General features: G+C 39.9%; 1 protein-coding gene across 1 annotated transcript in view; it reads right to left on the reverse strand.

The window, feature by feature from the left end:
• TGFBR3 (transforming growth factor beta receptor 3) overlaps positions 1-12568 on the reverse strand; it is a 185900-nt gene that overhangs the window by 67063 nt on the left and 106269 nt on the right. Inside the window, exon 4 of the mRNA XM_019753067.3 lies at positions 5748-5885. Within this exon, the coding sequence (XP_019608626.3) occupies positions 5748-5885 (138 nt within the window). The remainder of the gene's footprint in view (positions 1-5747; positions 5886-12568) is intronic.

A 12568-nucleotide genomic window follows, 5' to 3' on the forward strand; every position in this document is an offset into this window, starting at 1 on the left:
TTGGCTATTTGTGCTTTCTCTCTGGAGAAATGTCTATTCAAATTGCAGTTTATTTTTAAAGACAACCTAGTATTGTGGTTTTCTGGCAAACTCAGGTTGAAAGTGCAGACTTCTATTGCCCAGTTGAGCTGTCCTACTTTTTCTTCAATGTGGAAATGACTGCATAAATAAAAATAAGCTTAAATGACTCTTCTAAGAGAATTTTACTTATAGTTTCAATGGGACAGACTGAAAGGGTAGGATTATTTTTATTTCCGATTGCAGTAAGGGACAACTTTAACCTACCCAATATTCTCTGGGCCATCCATACACTCTGCAAGAGAAAAACTACAAGGCTGTGACAACTCCATCGTGTGTGTGTGTGTGTGTGTGTGTGTGTGTGTGTGTGTGTGTGTATGGCTTATACTCAAAGATCCACTACTTGAGACTCAGCCCAAAACAATCATTCTTTACCCCACTCCCATTTCCTGGTAATCAGAACAACCAAATAAAGAAACTAACTAGACTGGCAGAAGAAATTCAATACCACTTTCTCCCTGCCTGATACATTCCCACTTGCCTGCACTGTAGAATCATGAGAAGGACTGGAATGATTTGACAGGAAAAAACAAAAAATGATACCTTTATTAGACAGTATTAAAGTACAATAAGTCCTCACTTAATGTCATCAATAGGTTCTTAGAAACTGTGACTAAGCAAAACAATGTGTAATGAAACCAGTTTTACCATAGGCTAGTCGATATAAACAAGAGTTAAGTTCCTATGGCATATTTCTGGTCACATAACCATCACCAAACTTCTAAATAAAGACCCCAAAACACTTTCAATATTAAACACTGAACTAAATGTGAGCTATACACACATTTAAGAAATATTAATAAAAACAAGTAAGAAAATTCTTTTCCACTTATTCCAGATCAGGGCTGCAGGTGGCCAGAGCTTATCCTGGCAGCTCAGGATGCAAGGTGGGACCCCACTTTGGACAGGACGCCCTTCCGTTGCAGGGCCATTCACACACACTCACTCACTCAGCCTGGGACAAGTGAGACACGCCAATTCACCTCACGTGCACATTTCTGGGATGTGGGAGGAAACTGAAGTCTTCAGAGAAAAACCCAGACATGGGGAGAAAGTGCAAATTACACAGACAGTGGCCCTGGCTGGAAATCTTTTTTTTTTTTCCTTATCACCAGTTATAACAAAATGATGCTGAACAAAAACAACACTGTTTGAGAACCTGCTGTACAATATTTTTAGTCACCCTCATGGTTGGCTGAGACATTTTGAGTAACACAAGGCTCCTGCTAACAAATTATGAAAGGTTTCCTTTTTTTAAAGGTTTCCTTTTTGTTATGATAATGCAGACATGTTGACTTAAATTAAAAAGTCATCCAGATAGGTGAGTAGATGCCATTTCTTGAACTTTTCTCACCACCCTACTTAGAAAAACAAACAAACGAAAGAAAACCTGTTAAAGTATTATAGCTCTACCTAGAAAGTAAAGAGCTTTAATTAAGACAGTAATGCAAATCCTTCAGCAGCATGTCAGGGAGGAAGCAAGGACTAGGCATCTTAAACTGAAATTCAAAAGACCCACCACTCTCTCCTCAGCTTCTCTAAGCTCTCTAACCTTGGAGAAGACAGTGATGGAAACAGCTAACCCTCAGTTTCCAAAGATTCCATGGGCCTTCTGAAGTGTTTGGATAAAACATTTTATGCCAAATAATTTAGTTACCTTATCTACAAAATTTAACTCTTAACTACTGTAAGTAGATAAACAACACGCTACTGGGTTTCTATCCAGCAGCTAATCCCTCTTCTGCAGTGGCTGTCAAGTGGATGAGTAGATTCTGAAACTCATTTCAGGTTATAAGAAAGGCTTGTCTTCTTTACCTCAGCACACTTTCTATTAGAGAAAGCTGCCCAGCTTATGACAGAACTTGCAACACTCGTCTTCTGCTGATCTCAGAAACTGAATGAAAAACAGATGTTCCCCCTTCCCTTCCAGGCCATTAAGAAATGTACAGATGGGAGAAAACCATCTTCCCTAAAGAAAGCCTGTTGGACAACAAGGCAGACAGAGTTCAGGTGTCCCAGAATTTAAATCCGAAACTTATCCCATTGCTGCTTCCCCCATGTTGGTAATTTTAGGTTCATCCCTTGATCTGCAATCTCCTTAACATGGGATTAACTCCAAATAGGGTTGATGTTAAATTGTTTACTAAAACTGTCTCCTTTTTGTCACTGTTGGTACGTCTTGCACTGTTGGCCAAGAGGCAGTTCTTAACAGATCTTGAACAAAATGAAAGCAAATAAATAATAACTAGGAGTAAAATACTTTCCCTTAAAACCCCATGGAGTGGCAGATTGAAGAAGGAAACCAGTAAGTGACCAGTACAACTATGGTATATGTGACCCACATTTTTCACCTGGGCCTGGAGCCCAGGGAAATAGGAACTCCTTTCAATCTGGGGCCAGCCAAGCTAGATGTTTTATAATTAGAAATGTAAATTCAACATCCTTCCCAAGTGTTCTTCACTATGACTAATAACAAACAGGAACAAACGTGGCAGGTAATGCTCATGAAGTTATTAGTGCCAAGCCCTGTACTAAACATTTTACACGTAAGCGCGTTTAATCAAGACAACAACCCCATGATGTAGGGACTGTTATTATTCCCGTATTAGAACTGATGAAAGTCAGGCTTAGAGAAATAAAATAATTTGCCCCCGATTATTGCTTGGATTCAAACCAAGGTAAGCAAAACCCTCGCTCATAACCTCTCCATAACCTAACCAATGTGACAGCCACTCGCCTCATGTAGCTACTGAGTACCTGAAGTGGGGCTAGTGTGCTTGAGAAACCATAGTTCTGATTTAGTTCATTTAAATATAAATAGTCACCCATAGCGAGTAACAGATAGCACAGCTCTGCACTATCAAGGCTAAGTGGGTATGTATATGGCCTTCTGAATGTGGCCATTAGTCTTACTATCACAAATACCTTTAATTACAGGAGACTGACGATGACTATGAGCGTGAAGGGAGCCAAGTCACCATAAGAGTTTGTAGAGTAAGTCCTATCTGGGTTTGAGTCTGAGCTCTGCCAGGTAATTAACCGTTTGATTTAGGTCACTACTTAACCTCTCTTGAGTCTTAGTTCCTCATCTGTAAAAGTATCTGTAAAATGGGGTAAATAGATTGGTGCAAAAGTAATTGCAGTTTAAAAAGGTTGAAAAAAAAAAAATTGCAAAAACCGCAATTACTTTTGCACCAAACTAATACCTCCATCGTCATATGGTTAATGTGAGAATGAGATAAAGTATCAGAGAACTTAGTGCAATACTTGGAATGTACTAAGTGCTAAATAAATGTGCTAGTAATAACAACTCTGACTTTTGGCCTTTTTAATTTAGAAGTAACGAGAGTTTCAAGTCTCATTGCTTTAAGTTATTAGTAACTTTAAGTTATTAGTAACTCCTACCTTATAAATGTACTTTTAAATTAAAAATTTTTATTTTGAAATTAATTCACATTTACAAAGTTGCAAATATGGTACAAAGAACTCTTGTATGCCCTTTAACCAGATTTCCCAGCTTTCAACATCTTGCCATATTTGTTTTATTATTCTATTGATCCATCGTACTTTTTTCCTGAACTATTTGGCCTTTTATTCCTTAATGCTTAAGCGTATTATGTCTCCTAAGGAGGATATTCTCTTATATAGCAACAGTACAATTATTACATTCAGGAAATATAACATTGATACAATACTTTAATCTATAGGTCCCATTCCAATTTTGCCTTTTATCCCCATAATGTACTTTATAGCAACGCATCCCCCCACCCCCCCAACACACACACAACATACCCAAGAGGATCCAGTTCAGGATCACACATGTCTTGTGAGTCTCCTTGAATCTGGAATGGCTCCTCAGCCTCTTTTTGTCTGTCATGACCAACATTTTTGAAGAGCATAGGCCAGTTATTTTATAGAATGTCATTCAATTTGCTTTTCTCCAAAGTTTCCTCATGATTCGAGTCAGGTTATGTGCACTGTAGGCTAAAATGCTTCAGAAGCGATGCTGTTTGTTCTCAGGCTATCACGTCTAGAGGCACACAATGCCCATCTGCATCATATTGATGTTAATTTGGATCCTTTAATAAAGGTATTGCTGGGTAGCTCCCCTACATACAGTTACTAGTTTGCCTTGTCATTAGTAAGTAATTTGAGACTATGAAAATGTACTGTTCTTCAAACTCCCTCCGCCTCCACAAGATTTAGCATCTACTGATGTGTCCTGAATAATCGACTTTTATTATGATGGCTGCAAAATGATGATTTTCTAACTCCATCATTCCTTCTCCACTTATTGACTGGCATGCTACTATAAACGGGAGCTTTCCTTTCTACCCTTTTTACTCATTTCTTTAGCTACTTTTCAACTGTATTGATTATGGAGTTTTATTTTATTTAATGGGTACCACAGAGTTTTTAAAAGTACTTTTCAAATACAAGTGACAAGAAACTACATATCTGGATCAACAGTAATTAATTAGAAAGAATTTATTCATTATGCAAGAGAAAGACTATTAACTGAGGCCTCTTCTTGTTTTGAATGCTTGTGGGCAGGAGAGGTTTAAAAGCCCGAGGCTCTGCAGTTGAGGACATTAGCAAGTTGAGGACATTAGCACGAAGCTCTAGCAATAGACAGTGTGAGCTATCACTGTGAAGTGCAACGTTGCTCATCATCAGACATGATATCATACCCCAAAAATTCCATCCAAACAACCCATCAATTTCTCCACAACTAGCAAACTTGAATGTTCTGGCAAACTTAAAAGGACATGATTTACAAATAGTAGGTAATATTTGGATCTTTCTACAAGAGCTGGGTTCCAGCTTTTTTATAAAATACAAATGTTTTCATTTTGGAGCTCACTGTGTCACTTTCTCAACAAACAGATCCTCGTATCAGAAATGAGGCCTGTGTTATATACAAATAGAATGGGTTTGCACGCCATTTATTTTGTGGTCACAGACCACACACCCAATGGCTATTTATAATATTTACATTGCTCATGATGCCACAAAGGGGACTTCAGAGCTGAGACCAAAGCTTAGGCCACACAGAATATAACTGCAGGTCTTGCTCTGATGTGCAAACTAGACCTGACTCTCCATCTGCAGAAGAAGGCATGTGAGTGGTGTTTGTTTTCTATGAAAGCTTATCTATGCCATCCAAGTATCACTAACAGCATACTCCAAATTTAACACACTGTGGAGTCTGGTATTATTTCAGTGAAACAAGCCTTTTAAAAAGGCTTGGGGCCGGCCAGGTGGCTCAGGCAGTTAGAGCTCCATGCTCTTAACTCCGAAGGCTGCCGGTTCGATTCCCACATGGGCCAGTGGGCTCTCAACCACAAGGTTGCCGGTTCGAGTCCCGCAAGGGATGGTGGGCTCCGCCCCCTGCAACTAGCAATGGCAACTTGGACCTGGAGCTGAGCTGCACCCTCCACAACTAAGACTGAAAGGACAACAACTTGAAGCTGAGCTGTGCCCTCCACAACTAAGATTGAAAGGACAACAACTTGACTGGAGAAAAGTCCTGGAAGTACACACTGTTCCCCAGTAAAGTCCTGTTCCCTTTCCCCAATAAAATATTAAAAAAAAAAAAGGCTTGCAAAGTTTTAAGGTCATTATAGTCTTGTGCTAAGGATCACTGTGGGAGGGTTTCAAATACTTACCAAGAAAAGTCTGGAAACCCCAATCGCAAGTCTCTCTGTCTTCAGATGCCAAACCAGGGGCTGTGGGGAGTTGAGCAGGAACACAACAGGCTTGTAGTGAATGTGGACTGAGGAGATGGGATTCAGGTGTAGAGTGACCTAGGAAGCAAAAGAGAGGAATCTTAGCACTGGCTTTCCATTTAAACCACTTAGCGTAGCATCTGGAATACTGTTTTACAGCTCCCCACTAAGAGAAGGAGGCTGTAAGCTAGTTCAGATTCATAGATAAGATATATTAGGTTGAAAAAGATGACATTGCCAATATTTGACCATTTTTTTACTACAAAGATGGCTACATCATAGGGTTTAATCCACATTCATCTCAACTAAAACATGATTCAGCTCCCAGGAATAGTGGAACACAAATAAACAGAACACGTTGTTTTCCAAGTTGGCAAAGGCGGAATAAAAGTTACCTTTCCTCAGAACTGCCTTATCCTTCAAGTCTAATGATTGAGCTGAAAACTGGAGTCCAGAACCCTCTGAGGGCAGGTCATCCTCTGATCACCAGAGAAATGACTTTCTTCTCTTCCAGGTAATCTCCAACCTCTATAAAGTTACGTGAGTTCTGCCAAGAAAAGTGTCGAAAGCTAAGGGAAAGGGGCTGCCAAAGTGAGCTGCCAGTGCTTTCATCATCCCTGCTATTAGCTTGAAGGGATTTTCCAAAGAAATGAAGCACAGAGAACACATAGAATAAAAACTGATTGTTTATAGCCCCAGTCAAAAAGAAGAAGAAGAGGACGAGAAGGACAGGAAGGGAGGGAGGGAGAAAGGGAGAAAGGGAGGAAGGAAGGAAGGAAGGAAGGAAGGAAGGAAGGAAGGAAGGAAGGAAGGAAGGAAACGGAAGAAAACCATAAGCCTGGATAGGAAAACTATGGCCATTTTGATAGCGGATCAAGGACTACTGTAGGTTACCAGTGTCGCCATTAACGCCATCAGAAAGCACCTGTGAGGAGAGCAGGAAACAGTGGGTTCAAAAATGTCCTCCTGGAGCACACGAGTCAAGGTTGGTCAACATGAACACAGGAAAGCAAAACAGTAGATACAGAAATAACTGAGCAGATGCTTTCACATAAGCATGTCTCACACTGGCTTTCTCTATAGAGGGGTGAGGCAAGACCCAAGGATCACATATTTAAACAAACTGAACTCACTAAAGAGCATCAAAAAGTGGTAAGGGAAGGGAAGAGCAAAAAAGGGCTTCAGCTGGACAGAGACAGACTAAATGATACACTGGGACTAACAGTACATCTTCAGCCATAATCCTTATGAGGATTAAATGGTCTAGATCTATGCTCTGAGTCCATGCAATCAACAGGAACAGAACACTCAAAGCTGGACTCTTTATATCTTCCCAGAGGCTGCCGGCCTACTGTGATCCTCATGTATCTCTACCTTTTATTGTAGGGACTGCCTATGACACCAGTGTCACACGTCACAGTATACTCACAGGTCACTGATAAGGCACTGAACTTTACTGAACTTTCCATACCCTTAGCACATGGTAGCCTCTCAGTAAATGCCAACTGGCTATTTAATTGTTCTAATTTTCTTTCTTGTTTTTTTTTGTTTTTTTGTTTTTTTTTAATATTCTGAGAAAGTTTTTATCTTTATTTTATTTTATTTGGGGGTGGGGAAGGGGAACAGGACTTTATTGGGAAACAGTGTGAACTTCCAGGACTTTTTCCAAGTCAACTTGTTGTCCTTTCAATCTTAGTTGTGGAGGGTACAGCGCAGCTCCAGGTACCGTTGCCATTGTTAGTTGCAGGGGGTGCAGCCCACCATCCCTTGCGGGAGTCAAAACGGCAACCCTGTGGTTGAGAGGACGCTCTCCAACCAACTGAGCCATCTGGCACTGGCCCATGTAGGAATCGAACTGGCAGCCTTTGGCATTAGGAGGATGGAGCTCCCACCTGAGCCACCGGGCCAGCCTCCTAATTGTTCTAATTTTCAACACTATGAAAGTATTTTATTCTATGAATAATTTACAATGAATGAGATGGTATTATAGTATATAATAACTGGACCTGGAGCTGAGTATATAATACATAATAACTGGACCTGGGATTATAGTATATAATACTATCTCATTCATCAACTGTTGAGTGTGTGTCTTCAGCTCCAAAATAAACTGTAAATACTCAGTAGGCAAAGGTATGTCTTATGTTTAATACTATGCTTAACACACAGTAGATAATTTTTGAATGATTGGCTTATCACAGTAAATTCATAAATGTATGTTACCTGAAAGGTAAAGAAGGCTGCATATAGGTTCAAAGGGATTTAGCTAGCCAGTTCACAGAAAAGTGAAAAAAACATGAGCAATACTCAAACTATGATGAGTTATGTCTGCAAGACAGCTAGGATCACTTTTATATTTGGCATAAAGAAAAGTACTAAAAGCAGAGTACTAATGAGCAATATGTCAAGTACAGCTACAACAAAATAAAATGTTCCTTGGTTGTACAGACTTTACCTCACAGCATTTGGGAGATCCTATCTGCAGCTAGAAATACACAGATTGATTGCCACCATAAACAAGAGCGGCTGTAGAAACAGAGCAGTGGCTAAGATTCAAACTGTAGCATTAACTTAAACAGAGAGACACACACTACAGAAAGCACACACTATGGAGAGTGGAGAAAGGAGAGATGAAATCATTACTGTTCAAGAGTACCTGAAAAAAGAAACACTCTGTCACTAGTAATATGTGTCAGTAAAGAGTTTCCAGATTTATTCATTCCAAAACTGTTTATTGAGTATGATAATGGCACAAAGAATAGCAATGCATATCCATAGAGGCTACATCGACTCTTTTTCTGATGATTTTCTTTGCAGCCCTCAGGCATATAATTCTTCTTGGAGTGTGTAGATAAAATAGTAATAAATATATATCTCAAACAAACAAGATTTTTTTAAAAAACTTAGGAAATGAAAAGAAAAATATGTATGAGACAGATATTGGTGCCTAGGTCCAAAATTTTCCAGATGGTCAAAAGTGTCGAGGCCTGGCTCACACAATCAAGGAAAGATTTCTAGGAGCCACAGCTCTCTGCTTTCCTGGAAACGGCTCCCTCTTCAATATGTGGCAATGTCTAGCCAGATGAATCCTCGACTCTGGCACACGGGGCCCAGGCAAAGCCCCAAAACCATTTGGCAAAGAAGAATTCACACTATGATTGGGAAATTAAAAGAAACATACTCAGTCCTTTTTTAAAAAAGATCATTTGGCAGGAACAGAAAGTCCCCCGCTCACCTAATCCCTCAGCAGCCTTCCTCTTCTATCCTTCCTCCACTTGAATAAATCTTGCTGAAGGGAAGACAGGGAACAACCAAAAACAACCAACAAAAGAAATGAAGGTGTAAGAGCTCCCAGAAATGTGGGGAAAACATACCTGGATATCTCTTAAAGAACTCCTGCCTAAAGTACCTAATTTCTCTCAGGCTGGGGGAAAAAAAAAAGAAAGAAAATCTTTAGAATGAATTATAGCTCAGGATAGACTATAGTGACAAAGATAAAAACATACTGCTGAAGTTTTTCATGGGTAGGTTACTGTCCAGTGATCACGGTGTAAACACTACCAGAGCTGAGGCAGGCTGCAGCAAAGAAATAGCCCATGGAAAAATCCAGTAAGTTTCCAGCTTGGAAATCCAAACAGTAAAGAATTGATTACCAATCCAATGTCAAATTTACATAAAATTAAGGGTTATCATTTAGTTCATGGGCTTCATAATACCGAACTGGACTGAGGGACCATGTGATGGTGAAGGCTTATGGGACTAAGGAGGATGCATCCCAAATGAGGGAGCAATGCCTACTCACTAAATTACTGGCTTCTTGGTTAATCTTTGGGAGTCACAGAGCATTTGAGAACTTAATGCAAGATATGAACCCTCTACACACACACACATATGCATATTAAATTTTACAGGCAATGTCAGGGAAATACAAATACATCCATTGCCAGGCCCATGAACTCCACATTAAATACACATTAACCCAGGTTAAGGAATTCATTGTAGAAGAACAGGAAAATTCTAGCGGCAGAAACAGAAACAACACCAAAAACTCCATCTAGTTAAACTAGAATACATCTCTGGTCTTAAAATGTCATTTTCTCAGGAAAAGAACTTAATAGCTGACAACTCAGAACTAAAAGACTTGCACATGCAGTTTCTGGGGCTTCAGTGACCTCTTTTAACCATAAAGCCTAGTCCAGGAGTTCCTGCTCTAATCATGTATGTCTCAAACAGCGCTGAATTTCAGTGTTCCTAATGCCGTGAGAAAATGCAAGTACATCTGATCTGTCACATTCCATATGTGGACACTGCCCCTGGTAGACTGCTGATCCCTCTCCTTAAATGAAGGAAAACTAATTGGTCTAATCTGTTCTATGACATCTATTTATACTAGGTCTTCTGAGGTTATCTGTGTACTTCAACAAACTTAGACGTAATTAATATATTTTTCCTATTTCATAAAGAAATTCAAAGTAAATCATTTTGAGTACTTTTCTGGGGAATCTAAACACAGTTTTGACCCAAGTCAAGGCCAACTCTAAGGAGCATCAAGTATCCAAGTGGAAAGACAACCAACCTTCCTGTCTCCCATTTAGGAAGCATATCCTTCCTGCCTTGCCCATGTTGTCACCAGAAAACAGTAAGGACAACTTTCTCTGGACCTTGTTAGGGTGAAGACCTATCCATTCTCCAAAGATCACCTTTAATAAGCAAAAACTATATATTGTCTCGAACTCTGTAAATCATGTTATGAAAATGAAGTATGTATTTTCTTACAAGAAAGAAAAAAAAACCTCTACTCTCTTTATTGAAAAATGCCACAGGAAAATTGTTTTGAATTTCCCAGGATGCATAGTAGAGATGCAAGATATTTCTATCATAGGGATGTCAAAAAATTTCTTATTAGTTAGACCCCCTACTCCTGGGAGTTGTTAAAACAAACAAAAGCAAATTGAGTGAAACAACTGATAAGAGAGTCTAACAGTTATCCAATTTTGCCAACATGTCAGCAAGGTTCTATTTCAACATTTCTGATTCCTGTAACAGCCCCTATGGACTTATGAAACAATGAAGTCATCCCAAACACTACCAGAGAGACTCCTGTTTGCTAAAACCAGACCAAACAACGCTCCAAAATGGATGATCCAATCATCTGTTTACACAAAGATGGATAAGAAAAAAACTCTAGCAGTGTGTCTATAACCAAGACCCATAAAATCACATCCTCGGCTGTATGTAGCCATCACCTATGCCCTCTTCAGAGGTACCATGTTTCCCCGAAAATCAGACCTAGCTGGACCATCAGCTATAATGCGTGTTTTGGAGCAAAAATTAATATAAGACCTGGTCTTATTTTACTATAAGACCGGGTATATAATATAATATATTATAATATAATATAAATACAATACGGGGCTATATATTAATTTTTGCTCCAAAAGACACATTAGAGCTGATGGTCTGGCTAGGTCTGATTTTTGGGGAAACACGGTAGTATTTGTAGTAACTGAAAACATCGTGAATCTGGTCTTGTAGCACCCATAATTTATCCAGACAGACAGTGAGACACAATTCTATTTCAGGATACTAGGGTACCACAGCTGAACTCGAATTTCACTTACATTTGGGCAACAGACTTTTAGGAATTCAAATCTGACCCCAGGTGCATGTGAAATGAGCAACCAATTGTTGGGAGTGTGGAACAGTCGTTAGCTGCTGCTGTAGTGTTTTAAAGTGTATTCTGGTGTGAGGAACCCCTACAGCTGACATTTTATTTGCCATTGCTTGTTTTTTGCCATTTGTGAATTTGTATCAAAAGATTCTCTCAAAATTTTCTTGGAGCGGTGGATTTGGAGCTTTTAAAAATTTCTTTATTATTTTAACATTTCTCTGAATTTCTAGAGGCACATTAATCAGTTGGTGCTGAATTCAAGGAATCTCGACCCCCTAACTGTCTTTGTCATCACTAGCGGGGTCTATTGACCATTCTCTGGTCTCAGCAGTACTGGGGTCAAAGATTTCACACTGCCATGACAAATTATACCAAAAAGATTTCACACTGCTACAGCAAATGATACCAAGCTCCTACCTAACGGTTTTGTCTCAAAACCACTCAACATGATGACGGGGACACAGTCGGTCAATTCCAAAACTAATTCCTACCCCTCCCAATAAGGACAGGATTCAGGATTCCCTGGGAGTCTCTGAATATAAGCTAATATGACCACAAACCAGGAAAAAAAATTATTATTTTTTTTTGATGCAGAAATAAGTCTGCCCTCTCTGCTCTATATTTTGAAGCCCTGGAAAAATACTCGGAACTAAATTTGGGTTGGGGGTTGAGGAACCAGAACTCATATAAACAGAAGAGTATTTCTGAAACGACAGGTCATGACCCTCTAAAGGGGTCCTGGGAGAGTTGCACGGGGATTCCAGGGACCCTGTGCCTTTCTTCCCGTAGTAGCCCATAGCCTGGTTCCTATGGGGAAGAGGGGCAAGGAAAGGGAGACACTGGATGTGGGAAGATCCTGGGATAGGAACCTGCTGCTAGAACCCTCAGGAGGCCACTGCTGACTGACGGCAGGACTGAGAATACTGACAGGCCCTTTCCCATTGTCCTTTAGTATTAAGTATCTGCCATCTGAATATCATACTGTATGTCACTTAACACACCATGGCTTTTCAGGACCCTGGCATCCAGCACCCTCCCCCCAGCTCCTGGACGGACATGTATGTCCCACTCAAGATGCAATCTCCAGTGA

This window comes from Rhinolophus sinicus, chromosome 14 (assembly GCF_057876585.1).
Source record: "Rhinolophus sinicus isolate RSI-liver-muscle chromosome 14, RSI-T2T, whole genome shotgun sequence".
Lineage (NCBI taxonomy): Eukaryota > Metazoa > Chordata > Mammalia > Chiroptera > Rhinolophidae > Rhinolophus > Rhinolophus sinicus.